This window comes from Lissotriton helveticus, chromosome 7 (assembly GCF_964261635.1).
Source record: "Lissotriton helveticus chromosome 7, aLisHel1.1, whole genome shotgun sequence".
Classification (NCBI taxonomy): Eukaryota; Metazoa; Chordata; class Amphibia; order Caudata; family Salamandridae; genus Lissotriton; species Lissotriton helveticus.
In genome coordinates this window covers 897,658,628-897,682,073 of record NC_136068.1, presented here as the reverse complement: position 1 = coordinate 897,682,073, position 23,446 = coordinate 897,658,628, and the positions used below count along the sequence as shown (strand labels likewise).

The 23,446-nt window shown below is 47.1% G+C and overlaps 1 protein-coding gene across 2 annotated transcripts in view; it reads left to right on the top strand.

The window, feature by feature from the left end:
- The window catches only part of HMMR (hyaluronan mediated motility receptor), a 472,605-nt gene that overhangs the window by 425,179 nt on the left and 23,980 nt on the right, over positions 1 to 23,446 (top strand). For both annotated transcript variants that reach the window (XM_078653402.1, XM_078653403.1), the window contains 2 exons: positions 14,494 to 14,596; positions 14,890 to 15,066. In XM_078653402.1, the coding sequence (XP_078509528.1) occupies positions 14,494 to 14,596; positions 14,890 to 15,066 (280 nt within the window). The remainder of the gene's footprint in view (positions 1 to 14,493; positions 14,597 to 14,889; positions 15,067 to 23,446) is intronic.

Sequence of the window (23,446 nt, the reverse complement as noted above, 5' to 3'; positions counted from 1 at the left end):
CCACATCCTGTGGAGTGTGGCATTAGTTTGTCCCAGGGTGCATCATCCTTCCAAATCCATAATGGCTGATTTTCCAGCAAGGAGGTAAGAGCTGGCTAAACACACCCCCTGGGATATCTCATTTCCATGGACCATCCCCGTACCATCTACACATACCTTTCTTAAGCCTAGTCCTGACTCTGGTTCACGACTGTCATAGTTGACTAAAACCCAGGCCTCCCCTCTTGCCTTTGAAGAGCGTAGTTTAGAGACGCCACCTCCTGGCCTGGCATTCCTATAGAACAGATCACTGCCCTACCAGCAGCCTGGCTAATCCACTTAACTGACCAATCAGGGCAGACCACTGAAAGGCTGAATTTGGACTTACAATCATGAAAGTCTCATAACTTATTGTATGTACACTTGAGGAGAAATTCAACAATATAATATTGTTGGATTTACTACGACCATTCTGGGAAGTCTTTGAATGGTCCGGCTAGTCCTCTCCTATCAATATTTATTAATCAATCACTTCCTACCATGTTAACCTATGGGCCATGGTGCTTGCAATGGGGAAAATGACTTGCGCCACTTTTGTAGCAACAGGGCTTATAAAACCATATTTTATAAGTATTTCCCTAATTTCTACTGAACCCCCCACCCCCTGTGCAACTAGGGAAGACTTCAGGGGTTCTGAATCTGCAGAAATATTGCAGATCACCCTTACCCAATTCTTCCAGCATCAAAGTCGAATTTGAGCACCTCTTTAAGACAATGTGGGGAGTGAAATGTAAAATTTCACTTTACCCATGCTTCTAAAAACTCATTTTATAAGGGCGCTCCTTATAGATAACTGACCCCCCACCCCTTGGATACCTAGGGGTGACCCTGGGGGTCCCTAATATGCAAAAACATGGTAGGTATTTAATTTGTAAGGGCCCCTACCCCCAAAGTCGAGTTTGGGCACAAATTAAGGTTTAAAAGCTGTCCTGGCCACCAGTGCAGCTTTTAAACTGACCTCAGGCTTCATCACTGCACACATGCTGGTGCAGAGAATCTGCTGGCCTCTAAACTACCATGCCCCAGGATACTGGAGACTTCTAGGTAGTTTCAATCCCTTGCCCTATTACATACTAGGGGCTTAGGTGGTAGATCATGCCAACTACAGGGGTACCCCACCATACTATAGTGTACCCTAGTGTATGTTGGGTGTCTTAACTGTGTTCTAATGTGTTCCTTTTAGCTTGGCACTGGCCCTGGGCCTGGTTAAACTGAGCCCAGGGTCAGTGAGTCAGTTACCACCAGTTCCAGTCAGCAAAAAATTGGGGGGTGCCCAGGGCACAGGATGACTTTGCATCAAGCCCCTTTGGCAAGTGTGTATTTTTTGGCTGATTGATAAGCAGTCTGTCGTTCTAACCGCAGGTCCTTTTTGTTCTTGTCCTCAGATGCAGGATTTTTTTCCGTAAGAGTGGTTCCCATGTTTTCTTAGGGACGTGTCCTACCCTAAGTGGGGTATTTGTAGCTATTGTATAGCTCTGTCCTACGCTGGAAGGGTGTGGACTTCCTTTTTCGGGTTACTCACCTTTCCTGGCTTAGTTGTATACTGCTGGTGCGGTCTTTGATCTCGTCTGGGCGCTGCTAGCGCTGCTCCAGGTTCTGTCCTCTTAAGTATCCGCTGCATCACTGGACCGTCTTGGCATGCATGCGTTGTATTGTGATGTTTCTGCCCTTTTTGTCCGGTGCTTCGGCCTGCTGGCTGAGGGCTTAGATTCATCCAACGTATTCCTCTTCTGGCTGGTCCCACTTCTTTTCGTGGGTAGGTTTGCGGCTGGCATGATCTTCCTTTGGGGGTAGTTCTGGATTTCCCTGGCCTTTACTTTCGCCTTGCGCTAGTCTTTCTCTGGGCGCACTGCTTCAGGGTATTTGCCAGCTGCCGGCTGTGCACGCATGCTCTTTCTGGTCCACCACTCTGGGCCTTGGCGTACACCCTTGTCTGCTGGAGCTTGTGCAGCTGTGTCTTGCTCCTCATGCCTGCTTTGTGGAGCCATTTCTGCCGCTGCTTGGAGGCTGATGCCTGTTAAGCTTCCCCTTCACTGTGTGTTCTCCTGCGGCGAGCTCTGCCTCTGTTTGAGGTGGTTCTTTCTTCCTTGGTACTCCTCTGGCGTTATCTGTCCTTCCAGGGTCTTCTGGCGCATGTCCCTGGTACCTTGGCTGAGCTTAGGGTCTTCTGGCCTCTCTTCACCTTGTCTTGCTTACTTCGGCTCTGGGATGGCTGGCCTGCCTTTCTTGCCACCGTTACACGTTCCCTCTGTGGCTCTGTTGCTTCCTACTGAAGGAGTTCTCTTGCAGGCCCTCCTCCCCTCTGGGTACGGCTAGGGTATCTATTCTAAGTTAAGTAATCGGCGGCTAGTAGACTATATCAGATGTACGAGTTACTTGCCTTCCCTAACGGTGTATCTGGTAGAGATGTTTCTAGCTGCAGATTCATTCGCGACGCGCCCTTCCCTGTTCTGCGAGGAGCTTCAGCTTGGTCTTCTGCACTATCCTAAGTATGTGTGGTTTTGTCTTATGCGAGTGCCCTCTTTCACATCCTCCCTAGCGGGATGCTTCGTTATCTTTATTTGATCCACTCCTTCCTTTCTGGTAATTGGTTGGTGGGTTCATGGATTCTTCAAAAATTTATGGTAAGGGTACTCCCAAGTTTGTTAGGTCTAGAGGGGGAGAAATGGACAACAAATACATATACAAAACCTCTAGTCTGACCTATAAATCTTTCAAAGTAGAATTAATCTAAACATTTTTCAGAGATGCAACTTGGATAGAAAGTATTCACATAAACATATTATTCTTTAGTATTTCATTTATTTTCCTTTTCCTAGTTAACGAGAAAAGACATTTCTTAGCATTTTTTTGTATTAATTAATAGAGCAAAAAGATTTTTTCATAATTTTGAACTAGATAGACAATATTTACAGTGATAAATTTATTATTGAACCCCACATAAAAGCTACACAGTTGTCAGTCTCTCTATCACTCAATCAACATCATTCATTCTAACTCCACACATACTCATACCATTAATAAAATACAATAAACAACAAAAGACATCAATACATCTGAGAATCCTACTTGATCTTTTATACATGAATTTCCATGTTTTTTTCCTTGGTGAGTTTTATATTGTATATTACTTCTTCTTTTAGTTCTTATTCCTTATATGTTCCTTCGTCCGGGAATTCCAGATATATAAGGCCTACGTACGTTTCGGTGTACTATTTACTTTGCATCACCTTTATCAGGGCCAAACCAATACATAGACAGACATATGTATGTATGTATAAATTGTTTTATAGCGCGCTCTATTACGAGAGTATCCTGGCGCGATGGAGAACAAAGGGCAAGGGGACAGCACAGTGATTAGCTTATGTCAAGTTTCTGAACAGATGAGTTTTTAGGTTCTTCTTAAACTGGGCAACATTTTGGCAGGAGCGCAGATGGAAGGGGAGAGTGTTCCACACACGGGACACCACTACAGCAATTGACTGCCCGCCCAGCCTAGCCCGCCTGAACCGTAGATGGGTCATTTTGAACAGTGAGGCTGACCTGAGGGCTCTTGTTGGGACGTAAAGGGAAAATCTTTTCTTTAAATAGGCTGGGCCTAGGTCATGCATGGCTCGAAATGCAAGCACTAACGATTTAAAAAGAATGCGTTGCGGTACCGGAAGCCAATGCAGACCGGACATTTGAGACCGAACGCTCTTCCATCTCGGGATGTTACAGAGGAGACGGACAGCGGCATTCTGAATGACCTGCAACCGCTTGATCAGGTAAGCAGGAATGCCGCTAAACGGAGCGTTCGCGTAGTCCAGCCTTGCCAAAATAAGTGCTCGTGCAACAGCCTCCCTAGCATCTCCGGAAAGTAGTGGGAAGAATTTTCTGAGCATCTTTAAAGTGGCAAAGCAAGTCCCCGACAGTTTCTTTATATGGTCTTCATATCTCAAGTCCTCCCCAAACCAGACTCCAAGATTTTTCGCAGGGCCACCCATTACCTTAGGACATGGGATGTTAGGGGGCCACAGCGAATTCCTAAAACTGGGGGGGAAGGAACCATAAAAGAGGACCTCTGATTTCTCCTCATTACACTTTAACTGGGCCGAGGTTAGCCAACGAAAGACTGAGGATAAGCAAAGCTGAACCATGGTCGTATCTAGATGGTCATCTGGCCAGGTAAAGAGAAGCTGCGTATCGTCAGCATACCCGATAATTTTAGCCCCATACTGTTCAGCCAGATACACCAAGGGGGTAATGTATATATTGAACAGTAGGGGGCTAAGGGTAGATCCCTGTGGGACCCCCGTGAGAAGCGGTTTAGGCTCAGATGAAAAAGGAGGCATCCAAACTTGCTGTGTCCTACCAGAGAGAAACGAGGACACCCAGTCTAGGACCTTGCCACCGATACCAATAGCGGAAAGCCTAGCAGTAAGGAGTGTATGAGGGACAGTGTCGAAGGCGGCAGAGAGATCCAATAAAATCAGGACCGCTCTGCCGCCCCCGTCCAGACACTCACGAATAGACTCCGACATCTCGACCATGGCTGTCTCCGTACTGTAGGCCGCCCTGAAGCCAGACTGGGCAGGATGCAAAGCATTAGAAGTCTCGGCAAACCTTTCCAGCTGGTTAAAAACCGCTTTCTCACATATTTTTGCCAATGCAGGCAGGAGGGAAATGGGGCGATCATTTTACATATATTAAAATGAGAGGGTTCTGCACATCTGAAATAAGAGATATGGTATACTGTATATTAGTTTGACAGTATATGTTGCATCCTGTTTACAAAAAGCCAGGTTATGTGCTTCAATTTAATTTTAAAGTGCTGTGGTAGATAGTAGGCCCATCTAGTGATGCCTGTATCTATAAAGAAAAGGAAAATTCTGATACAGTGACCGAAGAGGTTAGAGGCCCCAAAGATTTATAGTTTGTGGCAAAATTAGAAAAATGGAGTGGGTGATAATAATACAACCAAGTGATTAGTGTAAAGGTTAGAAGATAGATAGGAACAACTAGAAAGGGTATCTCACCAGTGTATCTCAGTACTAAAAGATACACTTAGGTGTAGAGACCACCACCTAGTAGGGTCATATTTGAATATACCTACTTGTAGGCAAAAAGGACCGCTTGGCAAGAATGCAGTAACTGGTTTACTTTCAGAAATAGTTATCTAATGCTGAAAAAGGGAGAGAATATTTGCAAAGGTTAGACTGTCACTAATCCTAGTTATGTTCTGATAAAGTTTCTTATTAAGTAAAAAGAGTTCTACCTTATAGCCATAATCAGACACAGTGTCTATTTGAGAAGTTGCATAAGTCTATTCGAATATAACTGGCGAGCTTGGTAGATCGGTTATCCTTCTTTTCTTTAAGGGGCTTGGTCCTGAGAAAAAAGACAAATTAACCCACTGTGATAGTTGTATTATATACTAAGATTTATGATGGCTCCAAGGCTCTGAGTGTGAGGGTTATGATAGGGTGGGAAGCCTATCTTACCTTAGAGATCTACACATCAATTACTGACAAGAATTCTCTTCCTTTGAGTCGTGGTACATCTGAAGTCGGCTCTGTTTAGCGTATATTTTCCTATTTAGAAAGAACCAAAGAGTAATATTGATAACGTTATCCTCGTGCTGCCCATCTGACTAAAAAAGCTTATGGCATGTGTCAGCATTACTACTAGTAGTTGATGACATTTTGATAGAAATTATTAACTACTGCATAGCGCTTTCTTTAAAGCTGATCGTTGGGCCTTTTTGTAAACAGGATGCAACATATACTGTCAAACTAATATACAGTATACCATCTCTTATTTCAGATGTGAAGAACCCCCTCATTTTAATATATGTCTGTCTATGTATTTGTTTGGCCCTGATGAAGGTGATGCAAAGTAAATAGTACACCGAAACGTACGTAGGCCTTATATATCTGGAATTCCCGGACGAAGGAACATATAAGGAATAAGAACTAAAAGAAGTAGTAATATACAATATAAAACTCACCAAGGAAAAAAACATGGAAATTCATGTATAAAAGATCAAGTGGGATTCTCAGATGTATTGATGTCTTTTGTTGTTTTTTATTGTATTTCATTAATGGTATGAGTATGTGTGGAGTTAGAATGAATGATGTTGATTGAGTGATAGAGAGACTGACAACACTGTGTAGATTTTATGTGGGGTTCAATATAAATTTATCACTGTAAATATTGTCTATCTAGTTCAAAATTATGAAAATCTTTTTGCTCTATGTTAAATAATACAAAACAATGCTAAGAAATGTCTTTTCTCGTTAACTATGAAAATGAAAATAAATGAAAAACTAAAGAATAATATGTTTATGTGAATACTTTCTATCCAAGTTGCATCTCTGAAAAATGTTTAGATTAATTCTACTTTGAAAGATGTATAGGTCAGACTAGAGGTTTTGTATATGTTCATGGGTTCTTCTGTATCCCTGCACCCTGGACTTCCAGTGTGGGGCCTACTCTTGATCTTCTACCCTTTTTCATTGCTTTGAATTTGACTCCGCTGCAGTCCTGAGTGGGGTCTCTTGGCTGTGCCTCAGCCTTTAGCTCCTTACTGGGGCTGCACCTCTCATTGCTGGTGTGGTCTTGGGGCGATTTGCCGTTTTTTTTCTTCTGTTCTGGCCATGTTGTCCTTCACTGTTAATAGACTGTCGTTGCAGGCCTTCTTCGTCTGCTGTGACATTTTTCACATGCTTTTCTGCCCCAGGGAGGATATTGTTCCCCATGGATTCTTCCCCTTCTTCTTGTTCCAACTTTCAATCAACCATGCTGGAGATCTGAGTGGATGCAGTATAGCCAGCTGAAGCTTAACCCTAATAAGACTTAGTTGGTATTGATGGGTGGGCCAGCCAATCCTTGGAATTCTAGCTTCTTGCCCCCCTCCCTTGGGCCTCCACCTTGCCCTGTCAAGTCGGTTAAGAGCCTTGGGGTCATCATTTCAAATGATCGGTCTATGAGACCTCAAATCAATGCGGTAACATCATCCTGCTTTTTCCATCTTCGCAGGATCTGCAAAATCCGTAGGTTCCTCACCACTGAAGCCCTTATTTTGGTTATCATGGCCTTGGTGACCTCACGCATTGATTATGCCAACTCCCTCTACGTAGGTATTCCGGCCTATCATCTTCACCGGCTACAGCTGGTGCAAAATCAGGCGGCTAGACTGGTATTCCATCTCCCGAAACACCAACACGTTTCACCCCTGTTGAACAGTCTGCATTGGCTCCCGGTGGCCTACCGCTGTCAGTTCAAACTTGGTTGTCTGGTGTTCAAAGCCCTCATTGGCCAAGCACCTGCTTTCATTATCTCCAGCCTCCAGCGTTTCACTCCTTCTAGAGCACTCCGATCTACTTCCCATAACCTTTTGACGATCCCTAGGTACAAAAGGAAAAAGCATGGTGGCTCCTGTTTTTCCTTCTTGGCCCCCACCTTGTGGAACTTCCTTCCCTCTTGCCTCAGACTATGTCCTCAGTATGATTGCTTTCGTAAATTACTCAAAACCCACTTTTTCAAACTAGCCTACTGAGCCCCTCACAGCACTCTCTCTCCCGCATTTGTCTTGAGCGCCATGAAACCTTTTGGTGACCGTGCGCGGTAGAAATGCTTTTAACATAACATTGTTTGCTTGCAAGGTTGCTTTGCAGTAGCTATGCTCTGGTCTTCCCTTCTATGACCTTCAGTGCCACAGTGCCTGGCACTTCTCCGAATGGCGCTGTTCTTCTCCATTCGCTTCTCCCTTTTTTGTTTCTCTGCTTCTTTCGCACACTGTTCCCGTATTTTGTTTGTTTGTAATGGCTCCACGTTGTGGCACAGAAAAGTTCTCTGAAGAAAGCGGATGTCTGCGCGCCAGGGTGGGGCTTATGTGACCTTGTTGACATCATGCCTGCGGACAACGTCCGGGCGGAGTCACGTGGTACCGCCCCCCGGCGCGCAGAGATGCTGTGGCAGAAAAAAAGTCCGGATCCAGTCTCACGCCTGGGGATAATTCTACGTTAAGGAATCTGCGGCTAGAATAGTCTCTACCAGATACACCATTACCGAAGGTAAGTAACTCTTACTTTAAGCCCTGCAGAGACCGTTGCAAACCAATGTGTGCTACAGACCATTACATAGTCTGGTTGTCTGCGATCAGACCACGTCTGCAGGGACTGTAGCATGTACACAAATGAACCTGCATGCTCTCCTGGATTGTGAAGCCAAAGTCCTTTCCTTGGCACATTATCGTTGTGGTTGAAGTATTTAGGGGAGTTTAAGAAGAAACCTTAAATAAAATCCAAGAGGGCAACCACCAGTTTCCACCACTCTAACTCCTAGAGAGGGCCAAACATGGCAACCTACCTCCCCTTCTGATCTTCCCCAAGACTATTCTGTCTAATTCCGGCACACCCTGACTTTCTAAGTCCGTCTGCTTCATCACAGCTATTAGAAGCCTTCAGGAGAGACTGCTGCAGATCTTCTGCACTTCATCTTCTCCCTGTGGCATACCTTTGTGTCCCAAGCAAGTGCAGGGGCTTCCTGTCTGACTTCACCGCTGGTACAATCCTCGACGCCGTCTATACCCCCTTGGACCCATATCAAGTCCATCACTGACTTTTATGCCTGCTTTAGTGCCATCCCCTTCCCACTCCCATGAATGCTGATGCCAGATGACTATGTAGAGCCTATAATGCTGTCTGACTCCAAACTAGTTATTCTACGACCTCAATTGAATTTGCAACTGGAGTGAAACCTCTTGGCAATCCCTCGGATAGCTTGCCAATTGGTAGAGCCCAGACTTTACATAACTTAATTGCGACCGACTGACGAAGACAACTATGATGACGGAATGATTATATTTCCCCACTATAACTGGTATCGAGGGCTTCAGGATGCCAGTGGGATGTTACCTTAACTTGCCACTCAGTAAGACAAACTTAGCATCTTTTCAGCTCTGACTCCAATAACGATAACTTTGATGAAGGGTATGGCTGTATTCTCCATTATGGTTAGGAAAACAGGTATAAGAAACTATGTAGTGCCAGTGCCTCGATGCGTCTCCAGATACTGGCCTTGTGTCTACTGTGGGTCCTGTTAGAGGAAAGCAATGCTTTTGCTGTCATGTTAGAGGCCAGGTGAAATATTAAACCTACAATTGCCAGTCATGGAAGTGATCAATGATTTGAGTGAAGTTTAGCAACCTGGCCACGTTCCCACTGAGCCACTGTTACCCTTCAATGAGGAACTTGCTGAAACCCTTTTGGGCACCTGGGCCATACCCTTTTCAGGGCAGTCAGACAGGTCACCCTGTGCCTGATGACTCTACCTCCTTTAGTCACCATCCCACTTTGGAGAGTCTGGTAGTTGAGGCATCCACCAAACAGGTTGATCCAAATACTTTCCATACCATTCCTCCCCACCATGAGACTAAAAAATTGACTTTTGGCAAAATAATTTCTCCTTTGCAAGTGTACGATAGTGGATTTTGTGGTGTGGCTGGGAGGCCTAACATGGTAATATTGTCACAATCTCCATCGGGTCTAAATGGGTTCTTTAACGAAACCCTTAGCTCAGTCCTCTGTAGTTGCGGAACAGCCATCAGGCTTCATCAAAGAAATGGTCTAAAACATTTAGAAGTACCTGAACAGTTAGGTCCCAACACAATAAAAATCTGACTCCAGTTTATAAACAGTATTTTCATCTTAAATTAGATACTAAAACAGCAAAGCTCTATTGAAGGGAACCTGATATTTTTCAAAGGTAAGTAGAATACTTCAACTTTAAGCTCTTGGATGTAATAAAACATTGCAATCAGTTTGTATGCAACGGCTAAAATGTCAGGGTCTTTTTGGACTAGCCATATTGGGCTGGGGCTAGTCACAAGAACCATTCTGGTCAACCTGTTGTAGAAGTCAGCCTTCTTTGGGTCATTGTTGTCTTTTTGTTTTCCCTCCTAAAATCGACTCAGTCAAGAAGTGGTCCTAATGCTGGGGTTTGAGGCTGATGAAGAGATGGGTGAGTTTTCCTGGACCCACCCTGGTGTCCACTTAACATTAGGGGTGGTCTCCGTCCTCAGTACTCATGTCCACATTGCAGCAGGAGAGTGCAGGTGCAGTTGCCACTGATCTCCCAGTTCATAGCCGGTCCATTGATTGCTAAACAGTAAGCAACTCCTTTTCTTTGGGAAAGGCCATGGATCCCATGATGGATGAAGCAGGTATGGTCCTGTCTTTGGTGCAGCCACTCTTTGCTGGGTCCAGGGAGTAGCAAGGCATTCCTTCTGCCATCTTCCCGTCTAGTTGTGATTTGCGGACTGTGGGTCTGGGGGTTCCACTTCAGTGCCATCTTCTCATTGGTGTGAGGGGAGGAGTCGCTAGCCAATGGAACAATAGTTCCCACAGTGCTACCCATGCCTCTTTGTCATTTCCTAGGGTTTCAGCCCTCAAACATCCTAGAATACCCCCCTTGACCCTAAGACAAGATGAAGCAAGCCCTCTCCTGTGAAGTCATGAGCACACCCCTTGGGTGTACCTGACATGAGCCACTCCTCCTGGAAAACTGGTCCTGCAACAGGTAGTGTGATTGGCTTCCCTGAGGGAGTAGACTCTTTTGAGCTAGGCCATACTGCTGGAGGAAGTCACACCTTCTCCCTTCAGTAATTCTTTGTTGCCTGTTCCTGAAAGGGCTTCACCCTTCCTAGCAGGAGGCTGTGAGAAAGTGACCTCTTTCTGCATGGTTGCCCCACTTTTAGCTGATTTGCTAATATGCTTTGACTGAGTGTGTCCTGGGTTCCTGCTAATCGGGTACCCAGGGCCCATGTTCTTTCTCTTCAACTGCATTGAAGCCTAAACCCAATTGGCATCTCTGGCCATGGATCAGCCCCTGGTAAATGGTACCCAGGGCATTGTTGCCAGAGAAGGCCTCTAAGGGCTGCAGCACTCATTCTGCCACCCTTGGAGGACCATTACACCAACACACTGCCTTGTAGGCTGCGTGTTTTGGTGCAGAACAAAGTGAGGAGTCGAAATAGCACACATCCCTGTGTGCCATGCCTACAACCCACTGCCCTGGCATAGATCAGTCCCCCCTCTAGCTGGATGCACTATACCAATGGTGAGGGTACAGGTGCAGGAGCCCTGTACTCCTACAGTGTTGAAGTCCATTCTTAGACATTGTAAGTGCATTGCTGCCATTAAGAGTATATTGTGCGGGGAGTTTGTCAAAACGAACTCTACAGCACCATAATGGCTACTCTGAAAACGGAAGAGTTTGGTATCAAACTTCTCAGCACTTAAACCCACACTGATGCCAGTCTGGGATTTAATGAAAAATGCACACAGAAGGCATCTTGGAGGTGCCCCCTGAAACCTAACTTGCCACTAATGTCCAGGCTTTCAGCTGCCACCACCAGACATGTTTCTGGACCCCTGGGATGAGAACCTACTGCTCTCTGGGGCCCTGAAACGATGCACATCCTGGGACGCGGTGCCAAGCTTCCTCCCCCAGGAGGGGCAGGGTTCACGAAGAGTAAGTTTAAAAGGCTTGCCACCTTTGTGAGCTTCCCCAGGCCACTTGCTACTTTCAGCAACTGGTCCCCACTGGTTCAGACTCCTACTTTGGGCGGGAGAACCAGCAGTAAAAAAGTGAGGAAGAGAGGTGTGCCCACCTCTGCCAACTCCGTTGGGGAGGCGAGGTGAAGCTCAACAAAGTCCCTGCCATTTTACAGATGGGTTGACTCTGGTAACCAGGGACAGGCTTATACCCCCTCCCACTGGAGGGTGGCATAATAGGGGTGTACCCACCCCAGGGAAGGGACCAATTGGTCTCTCCCTTTTACCTACCTGTAACACCCCTAAATCTAGTATTTAGGGGAACCCCCTGTCACTTACTTCCTCGGTCACAAAAACTACACGAGAAGGACCGAATAGTTGTGCCAACGTTAACAAGAGGAAGACTCCCACTGACTTGGCCCCAGCTCTACCGGCCTGTCCTGCGAAATCCCTGTGTCCTGCAGCCAGCAACTTCAAACCCCAGAGGACCTACCTGTCTTCAACCACAGACGGTGTCTCCCGTGAACACCAGATTTATTAATCTGTAAGCTCTGTTTCTGGCCGGACATCCCGGATCTGCCCCACTCTGCACCCGCCGTCCACGACTCGGAACTAGAGTAGGTAAACACCACAAGGAGGTGTCCAAGCCCCCCTCACCGCGATCCTAACCAGAGATCTGGCGACCTCTGACCTGCTGCAAGTCTCCAGCTAACGTCTGCAGCCTAAATCCGGAAGGTCACCCAACCATGACCAGGAGCTGGTAAGATCTGACTCCAAAAGGCACCCCTGCACCCAACACCCCACAGTCTTGGGTGGCCTAACTGACGGTGCCTAACCAATACCCAACTGCCCAACTTAACTCTCAAAGTGGTGGTCGCACTCAGAAGACCTGCATCCCCAAGCCTGCAGTGTCTTTGCAAACCGGAGGTTCCCCATTGCAAACAGAGCGCCCAATGTTGAAACGACACCCTGTTCTTGGCCGCCCTAGTGCAGCTTAAGGGTGCAGCTTTGGTGCTACTTTGTTTCACCATTGGCCCTGAGCTAAAGTCCAGGAGTTTTTGCTCCCACAACAAAGTGGCCTGCTAGTCAGCAGCCACCAACCGGAGTCACCCTATCCCTCATTGGATAACATTGGGCCTCAGCACCCGGACGCCTTTTGTAATGCCACAATAGACCCATAATCTAGTGCAGAATTATCTGATTTGCTCTTTTGTTCGCGCTACTTCCCCGCTTTTATTTTCTGCTCCTTATTGTCAAGGCTGTTTCTCATTGACCTCTTTTCTGCACGGCCTGAGAACGTCCAGCTTTGTCACTACACCATACAATACTACTTCCCAGACAACTGCAGGCACAGGCAGCTTTCCTGCCGAACGTTTAGACTTGTTCCACGTTGGTCAAACCATAACCCTACTGGCATTAAATCCTCAGACTTATCCCTCAGGAGAAGGTGAGGCTCCATTGCTTGGATCCCAAAGGAGCTCTCACCTTTTGCATTGATCATACTAGGTGGCCACTGAGCTCTTTGTTGGCTTCTCTGAGGCAAAAAGGGCAAAGCAGTTCAGAAGAGAAACCTCTCCCGTGGAATCAAGCTCTGCATTAAGATCTGCTATGCATTCACCAAGCAGCAGCTTCCAGAAGCTGACTGTGCTCACACTCCAGGCTAAAGCTGCTACCACTGCATTGGCACGTGGTATCCCTGTCCTAGACCTTTTCTAGATGGCTATGTGGTGTCCCGCCAGATGTTCACAAAGCATTATTGCTTGGAAAGGTTTTGCCAGGAGGGGCATTTTGCCTGCTCGGTCTTGCAGGACTTGCTGGTATGGGTCAATTCACAGACCCGCCTACAAATAGGTATTGCTTTATCTATTCAAAAGGTGAAATCTGCAGCTTGAAGTTTATCAGGACAAGTTCCCTTTGGTAATGGTCTTTCTGGTAGCCTGGAACCGCAGATTCTTCACCAACCCCCCCATAATCCCTCTTGAGTGATTACTCTATCCATCAATAAACTCCCAAGTGTTGGAGTCCACACACTGTCTACCAACTTGCTTTCGAGGCTCTGCATCTAGAGATGGACAGCCTTAAAAGCAATGGACGTCAATGTGCGGGAGTGAGGCTTATATAGGTCGCCCACATTTCCAGAGGGTAACTGTCCTTGCAGAGCCACACAGTGCTATCTTACGGCTCAGAGGTACTTCTGAGAATTTTCTGAATCCAGTCTGCCTGGAGAAAATTCTAAAAGGTTGGGAATCTGCAGATGGTCTCTAACTGAAAGAGTTACGATGCTAAGTAACTTGTTCGTCTGCAGTATGTCCCTGCTTTTTAATGAGTAGACTACATTGTCCTTTCCCTTGCTGCCTGACACAATTAGCTGCCAATAGTGTTTTCACAGCCCGGCACCTCATTTTATTCAGTGTCTAGCAGTATTGAATTGTTTGTGCCAAAAGGAAGATTGTGGTGTTACCAAGGATTTATTCGAAAAATGCATCAATACATGTTGATGTTTCAAAAAGTGCTGTTTAGTTGTCACCTAATAGGAAAACTTGAACAGGAGGTATTAAATACATAATGTGAGAATTGTTGTTATTCATAAATTGGCTTTTAAGGATTAAAGATGTTGTAGCTTTAAAAAAAAAAGGCATTTTCATTCCTTTTTGCAGATTGACTCATTGGTATTTTATTTATCCAAGTATAGTTGTCTTGTAATGTCAAATGGTACAGTATTACTTAATTTTGTAGCCTTCTCGTTCATACATTGGCAAAAAGAACTGCTGGAAAGGGATGCCCTACATTCAGAAGGTATTTGGGGGCGTAGTAGTATGTCAAGCATGCCACTCTTGGGGAAGCCATTGATAAAGGATATTAAAACTTACAATTTGGAAGATTTTTGGTAATTTAAAGATGTTTTTGTTTACAGAAGACAATCCATAGATGAAAATTTAGAATTGCAATTTAAAGAGGAGACCCAGAAGTGGCGGACTCTCTATGAGGAACTGCATCACAAAGTCAAACCATTCCAGGTGGGGTATTGCTTCTGTTAATTAACACCAAATTTCCCTCTATGCTATTGTGGTGTTGCACGACCAGTAATCTTTATTTTGTAGAGCATTCTGAATTACGTCCTGCAATTCGTTTTTTTAAAATAAATGTTGATACTTTGATTCCAATAAGATGTATTTTCCTTGAGCCCTTCTAGACCATCTGAATCCTTTTTCGGAACAGACTGATAGTTCGAATTGTTGTTTGATAAAACTTGGATAAAATGAGGCTGAATGTAATTGTGTTCGAGTAACATCATTTGGTTTTATTCCAGCAACAATTGGACATGTTTGAAGCTGAAAAGAACGCATTGCTGAATGAACATGGAGCAGCTCAAGATGAGCTCAATAAACTTAGTGAAGCCTATGCAAAACTTCTTGGCCATCAGAACCAAAAGCAAAAGATTAAGCATGTCATGAAACTGAAGGAAGAGAACTTTCAGCTGAAACAGGTGTGTATATTGTCACACATGGGTTGACTTGTTGGCAAAATGCTGTAACAGTGCAGGGGCCAATTTGGATCATTCATAAGAGATATTCATATAGCAAATGAGATTTAATGTGTGGTTTGTGGTGCTTCTTGTGGCTAGAAATCTGTGGCTCACCTGGCACTTCCACGATCTCTCTACCTCCTCTCCCCTTTTGAATTGCAGGTGTAAGAGCAGGCTTCTAGCATTTTTCTGAAGTGACATTTGTTTTGATGTAGTTATCACTCTGCATCAACTTTGTTATGAATGTATGCTACACCGGTACCATTTCTTTGGCATCTTTGAGATTTTGGAGTTTGCGTGTCCAAAGACTCTTAAGTATTGCTGCCTCAGCAGTCCATTCACATCCTTTCTGTGCAACATTTGATTTGATATCTTCGATTAACTGTTATTTTGGGTATGACTGAATATAGGAGAAGAAAATGCACCCCTTACAGTAAGAAATGTGAATCTGTCATTTGATTATCAAAAGAATTCTGTAAGACTGTTCTCCCTTATTCACATGAGGAAAGAGACAATAAGTCTTGCGTAGTCCCTTGAGTCTCACCTCTAGCTGCAACCAATCTGAGCAAAGGTCTTCAACAGGCACAAAGCTGCATGTTTTTCAGGCAGGCAAACGCTTTGTTGGAATTTGTGTCTTTCGTCCACATTCCAATCCAACAGCTGCTTTGTGGTGTGCTGCTGGTCATTTGTCAACTGCTTGGGGGCAGAAAAAGGCGAAATCTAATTGTGAATTGGTAAGTGGGTGGTACTTTAGTATTGAGACTGTTCAACTACGAAGGGGCGGCATGTGATGTGAGGTATGTTGTTGAGTAGCACAAGAGGGGCAAGAAAAGTAGAGGTGAGACTGTATTGGCATCTCCTGGGTGTAGTATCCAAATCTGTTGGACCTGAAGAACATGTTAAAAACAATGTTAATTTGTAACGTTTGAAAAATCATGCGTTTGGGAAAGATCATAGAATTCAAAGACACTGAATGCAAAAATAGCCAGAAAGCATCAACAATAATTCTAAGTCGGGCGTCCCCAAGCTTCTTCGAACCACAGCCATTTTTTTTTTCTTTTTTGCAGCTTGGAGTCATTCTCTGGATTCACATGCTGTGAATTATTCCATCATGTAGTGGTTTGGAAATCTTCTTTTTGAAGGCTCTAATCTTTCTTGGGCTCAATCTGTTGCCTCCATTTCGTGTCTCTAGTCCATACTTTTCCTGCAGTTAGACACCCCTCGCCAGAAGCCCCAGCTTGTGGTCGCCATATTCAGATTTTGTTTTTGTTTTTACTATTTGGTCTGGGAAATCACTTCTGAAGACAACACTAAGGGAAGCAGCTGATCACTGAAGAAAATTTGATATTCACGGAGGGAATCCTCCAAGAAACACCTAAATATGTGGGGCATGTAGGAGTCTGATGTTGGACAATGTGTAGCAAAGGGGTCCGTGCACTGGGAAAGATGGAGAACACGCACCTTAGGTTCTGCCTGGAGTGCCACCACAAGTGTACCCAGAGGGATAGCCACCAGGTGTACAACCTTTGCCTACCGTGAGACCACAACACTGAGGGCTTAAAGGTATGCGTGAAGTTCAAGCCTAAGATGCTGAAAGCCAGGGAGAAATAAAGGCCGGCTTACTAACCTATGCAGGCACAAAAGGAAAGTCAGTCCTTAAGAGGCCTTTGGCTGTCCAGAGAGAAGGAGAATAACATTGCTGAAGGTGAAGGCGAATAACATTGCTGAAGGTGAAGGCTCTGCAAACCTTAAGAGACCATCGTAGTTTAGCCAGAGCACAAGAATCTCAAGGAAAAGTGTTGGCAGGTAACGCTAAAAAATAAAGTAACAGGTGAGTAAAGAATATCTGTTTCCAATCCTAAAATCTACCTTGGCACTGAAACGATTGCCTATCAAAGGCAAGTAGAGGCCAAAACAGCCCCTCTGGTCCCATACCAAGGACCCTTCAGGAGTTCGATCCTCAAATCTCACTGGTGTTGAAAGACGACCAAGGTTGAAAGAGGGCATGAAACGCCAGCCAAAGCACATGTGGCAAAAAAGGACGCATGCACTTCAGATGATGCAAAAAAAAAACTTTTGATACTACTTTCAACAGGCCATATACTATTGAAACCTTTAACAGAAAAGGCAGAAGAGGAAAACTTTGGACTTAGAACCGCCACTAACCCCGGAGCCCCAAGAAGACTATGACGCTGATGACCCTGAATTCCATGGTCTGTTCCATGAAACTGAAGGCATGGAAGAACAAACGCAAGGTTTGAGGCATGTGGGCTGCTAAATTCATATCTATAGCATAGATCACCGCCTAGTGTTGGGTCCGGATGATTGCACATTGTTGTCCTGGAAGAGTCTTCGAAGTATCACGAGATAGGTGGCTCCTCCCCTGGACTACAGTGCGCATGGGCATCGACTCCATCCCCAGATTGTTTTTTTCCGCCATTGGGTTCGGATGTGATTTCGACGTCTCCTGTTCGGAATCGTGATAGAACTTTCTAAAGGCCAAAAGGCCTTCTTTGCACCGTCTGTATTGTTCGCGTTCGGTCCCGTATATCTTCCAGCTCGTGGAGTCGTATATCCGGGGGGTCGTGTGACTCTTCGGTGATCGAGGCCCGGTCGACGCAGCAAGACTTCGACGGCATGGAACGGAGTCCGTTCAAGAAATGTCCCGTGTGTGGATCCAAGTACCCACACATTGACGTCCATCCTGTGTGCAACAAGTGCCTGTCGCCGGACCACGATGAGGCCAGCTGTATGGCTTGTTCAAGATTTCGATCGAAGAAGACGATCAAGCTTCGGCGCGTGGCGCGCCTAGAGGCCCAGCGATCGGCTCCGGCACCAGTGGACATCTTTGACGACCCCGAAGCAGACGAGCAAGTGCGTCACCTGCAGATTTCACCTACACCAGTGGAGGTAGAGTCCGACTACGGAGCGGACGTCCACAGTCCAGACATTGAGGAAATCGTCGAAGGTAGGGGACGACGAAGAAGCATATGGGGCCATGGAAGATAGCTTGGAGGAAGAGCTATGCCCCGTTCGTACTCTTACAAAGGCTCAGGTCACGGGATCGCCCCACGGCCTTACCCAAGACCTTACACCTCAATCCACGGCCCCGCCTTCCGGCCCGGCTACGGAGACCTCCGCGGAGCCGCCATTATTGAAATCGAAACCGAAACTGAAACCCTCGGTATCGACGGAAACAAAGATGGCCGAAACGCCATCGAAACCGAAGACGTCTGCTCCACCATCGACGCCGTCGTCTTCGGGGGCCTCCAAGCCAATGAAAGGTGTCGACCAGGCAAAGGTGCCGAAGGTGGTCAAGGAGCCAAGCTCGAAGGCCGTCGAACCGGTGTCAACCAAGGCGGACAAGCTGACATCCAAGAAGGCTGTCGGGCCTACATCGGGATAGTCTGTCGCGCCGAACCCCAAGGGGCCCGTCGAGGCAAAGTCAGTGAAGGGCGCAGAGCCAAGGTCTGGGGTCGTGACACCTAAAGGAAAACCTGTCGATCCGAAGCAGTCGGCATCGACGTCTGCGGCCGTGGACAGTGATCGAAGTGCACCGGTCAAGGGTGCTCCTGCGCTTCGACCAGACAAACAGAAGTCATCCACGCTCGGGTCTTCTCCTGGGGGCGGACCGAGGACATCGGTCAGGTCGACGAAACGGTCCGCTTCCTTTACGAAGCAGGTCTCGGACTCCCTCAAGCGCCTTAAGGACAAGGCTTTGGCATCGGAACCGAATACTCCTTCCGCACCGAAGCCGGCGGACCCACCGAAAACCACCTCGGCGCCGATCCTCTACACGTTACCGCCTAAGGTGGCGCCGAAGGCCTTTGCACCGCGGTCGGTGCCCAAGGACACTGTGTCGAAGTGAACTCACCCGGCTGGGACTTTGGGTCATCGACATCCTTTAGTTGAACGGTCGGAGCATTTCATCAATGCCGACACCGGGAAACTCACGCTATACAAGAGGAAAATAACTTCACAGCCTTTGGCGTCGTTTACAATTCCTCTGAAACGAAAGAAGCCTGCACCAGAAACACCAGTACTGGTTGAGCAGATTCTTCCACAGCCTAGGAGGAGTGCAACACCTTCACCCACATACTCTGATGGGGATGAAGGGGAGCAGGATGAGGAGTACAATTTTCCTGCACATGCAGAGCCTGATGAGCAACAGGACTCATGGATGGACACATGTGATCAAGGGGACCAGCAGACGGTCCAGGATCCTCGGGTTTATAACGTCAAGCCGTCTCCCACTGAAGATTCTGCGGCATTTAATGCCTTGATTGAAAGGGCAGCTACAAACCATAAAGTAGAAATGCATGCTGACCCCGTGGAGGTGGACTTCCTTTTTGACACTTTCTCTATTGCTGAAAAGACTGTCAAGACTCTACCAATGTTGAAAGGGGTCCTTAAGCATGCGGCAGACATCTTCAAGGAACCCACGAGATCAAGGGTTGTCAACCCAAGAATAGAGAAGAAATACAGACCGGCACCTGGCGACCCGACCTACATAAGGGGCCAGTTGCCTTTGGACTCTTTGGTGGTCTCTAATGCCCGCAAGAGGGCAAACTCCCAAACCACGGGTGAAGCTCCTCCCCCAGACAAAGAGTCAAAAGTGCTGGAGGCATCTGGGAAGAGGGTAGCAGCTCAGGCGGCCAACATCTGGCGCATCTCAAACACGCAGGCTCTGTTGGCCAGATACGATAGGGCACACTACGACACCCTAGAGCAGCTGTTACAACACCTTCCAGACCAGTTTAAAGAGGGAGCTGAAATGCTTATCCAGGAGGGGAAGCTCATCTCCAACGCTGCTATAAAGTGTGCGCTGGACGTTGCGGACACAGCAGCGAGAGCAATGAACACTAGTGTAATGTTGAGGCGTCAGGCATGGCTCCGCATCTCGGGATTCAAGCCAGAGATACAGACTACTATCCTCAACCAGCCCGTTAATCCAGACAGGTTATTTGGTCCAGAGGTGGACACCACCCTGGAGAAGATCAAAAAAGATACCGAGACTGCCAAGTCCATGGGAGCTCTCCAGTCACAACAATTTAGAGGGAACACTTTTCGTCGCTCAGGCAATCGAGGTGTTAGCAGAGGGCACATGTCGCAGTAGACGCCATTCAATAAAAGTGGCGCGCAATGCTCCTACAGCAAGCAGGGCAGAGGTGGATACAGAGGAAACAGTGCCAAGGGTAGAGGCAGAGGCAACAACAGTTCCCGTTCCTCTGCCACCAACAAACAGTGACTCCCTGTCACTGCCACCCGACCATCCAACACCTGTCGGGGGGAGACTCCAACAGTTCCTGCCAGTCTGGAAGTCCATCACCACAGACAGGTGGGTCAGGAAACTTATCCAGTTCGGCTATTGTTTGGAGCTGACATCCACTCCACCAAACATACCCCCAAAACACCGTCCTATGTCAGCAGAGCACTTGCACTTATTGCAGCAGGAGGTTCTGGTGATGCTGCAAAAAGGCGCAATAGAGCTCGTGCCAGTGGAGGAAGAAGGCACAGGGGTTTATTCCCTGTACTTCTTAATCCCAAAAAAGGACAGCTCGCTCAGACCGATTCTAGACCTACGCCCCTTGAACCAGTACATTCTTTCAGAACACTTCCACGTGTTGACACTGCAGCAGGTTCTTCCCTTGTTACAACGGGGAGACTTCCTCGCAACCTTGGACCTCAAGGATGCTTACTTTCACATACCACTCCACCCATCCCACAGAAAGTACCTCCGGTTCACCATCCAAAACCGGCATTACCAGTTCAAGGTACTCCCCTTCGGAGTGACCACTGCTCCCAGAGTGTTCACGAAATGTCTGGCGACAGTGGCGGCGCACCTCCGGAGACAGAGTATACATGTCTACCCTTATCTGGACGACTGGCTCGTTCAGGCAAAGTCAGCCCAGCAGTGCGCCGCAGATATGTCCCACACCATTCACCTCCTTCACAGTCTAGGATTTTCACTGAACTACCCGAAGTCGCACCTTCAGCCAGCCCCTGTGCGGCAGTATTTGGGCGCGACGATAAATACTCTGGCTGCCACAGCTCAGCCAAACCCAGAGAGGATCGACAACATCCAGTCGCTAATCCAGAGGTTCAGACCGCAACACTCACTCCCAGCGAAAGTGTTCATGCAGTTGATAGGCATGATGGCCTCCTGCATCTTCATAGTCCCGCACGCCAGGTTGCATATGCGTCCGCTCCAAGAATGCTTAGCGCATCAGTGGACTCAGGCTCAAGGACAGTTTAACGACCTAGTGTTGGTGACGGGTCGGGCATACAGCTCTCTGCATTGGTGGAATCCACACAACCTTTGCAAGGGCCGACCGTTCCAAGAGCCTGTGCCACAGATTACACTGAAGACGGACGCATCGCTCCAGGGATGGGGGGCTCATGTGCTCCACTACACAGTGCAGGGACTATGGACGACGCAACAAAAGAAGATGCACATCAACTACTTGGAACTGATGGCAATCTTCATGGCTCTCAAGTCCTTCAAAGTACATCTGTGCAACAAAGTCGTGTTGATCCGGACGGACAACATGACAGCCATGTACTACATTCAAAAGCAGGGAGGTATGCACTCTCCACAGTTGTCTCATCTGGCTCAGAGCATGTGGAAGTGGGCCATTCAGAGGAACATCTTCCTCATGGCGGAACACCTCACGACAATCAGATGGCGGATCTGCTCAGCAGGTACAGCCACCAGATGCACGAGTGGGAGTTACATCCATCAGTACTCCGCCCGTACTTCCAGCAGTGGGGTCATCCAGAGATAGACCTGTTTGCCACGGAGGAAAACGCAAAATGCCAAAGCTTTGCCCCCAGGTTCCCTCACACACTATCGCAGGGCAATGCGATATGGATGAACTGGTCAGGCAAATTTGCATACGCTTTTCCCCCAGCGCGCCTCATTCCGCTGGTGGCGAGAAAGCTAAAGCAACACTCGCTGACGCTCATCCTGGTTGCTCCGACGTGGGCGCGACAACCATGGTACACCACGTTCCTCGAACTCTCCGTGGTACCGCATCAAAGACTGCACCTCACACACAGGCTCTTGACGCAGAACCGTGGCGACGTTCAGCATCCAGATCCGCAGCAGGTCAATCTGGCAATCTGGCTCCTGAGGTCTTAGAGTTTGGCTACCTTGATTTGCCCCCTGAATGCATGGACATCATCCGGGAGGCAAGAAAGCCCACTACCAGAGCTTGCTATGCAGCGAAATGGAAGCGGTTTGTCATCTACTGTACAGAGCACGCTATCAACCCGCTTGATGCATCAATTCCTAATATCTGCTATTTGTTGCATCTTTACAAATGCAATCTAGCATACGCTTCCATTCGGATACACTTATCCGCCATAGCGGCTTATCTCCAAAACAGGCAGCATCTCTGTCTTCAGGGTGCCTGCCATTAAAGCATTCCTGGAAGGGCTGAAGCGGGTCATCCCTCCCAGGACCCCACCAGCTCCTGTGTGGAACCTCAATGTGGTACTCACCAGATTGATGGGTCCTCGTTTGAACCTCTGCATTCATGTGAGATTCAGTTCCTAACATGGAAAGTGGCTTTTCTCATTGCCATCACGTCTCTAAGACATGTTAGTGAGCTACAGGCGCTCACAATTCAAGAGCCATTTATACAAATTCATTCAAACGGGGTGGTGCTGCGCACTAACCCCAAGTTTCTTCCAAAGGTGGTGTCGCAGTTTCATGTCAATCAAACCATCGAACTGCCCGTATTCTTTCCAAACCCAGAAACGGTAGCAGAAAGAATGCTCCATACGCTTGATGTCAAAAGAGCGCTAATGTACTAGATTGACAGAACACAACATTTTAGAAAGACACAGCAACTCTTTGTTGCCTTCGCAGCCCAGCATAAAGGCAACCCCATTTCCAAAGCAGGAATAGCCAGGTGGATCATTAAGTGTATTCAGATTTGCTATCAGAAGGCTAAGCGCACTGTAACGGTCCCCCCCAGGGCACACTCCACGCGCAAGTTGGGGGCCTCCATGGCATTCCTAGGTAACATTCCTTTGGAAGACATTTGTAGGGCAGCCACATGGTCTACACCACATACGTTTACCAAACATTACTGTGTAGATGTGCAATCCAAACAGCAGGCAGCTGTAGGACAGGCTGTTCTTAAAACACTTTTTCAGACTTCTGCTGCTGGCACGGGCGGCCGCCGTTAATGGAGGGACTGCTATGTATTCTATGCTATAGATATGAATTTAGCAGCCCACATGCCTCGAACTGAATATGCTACTTACCAGTATGCATCTGTTATTGGCATGTAGGGCTGCTAACATTCATATCGCCCGCCCTCCTCCCCGGCGC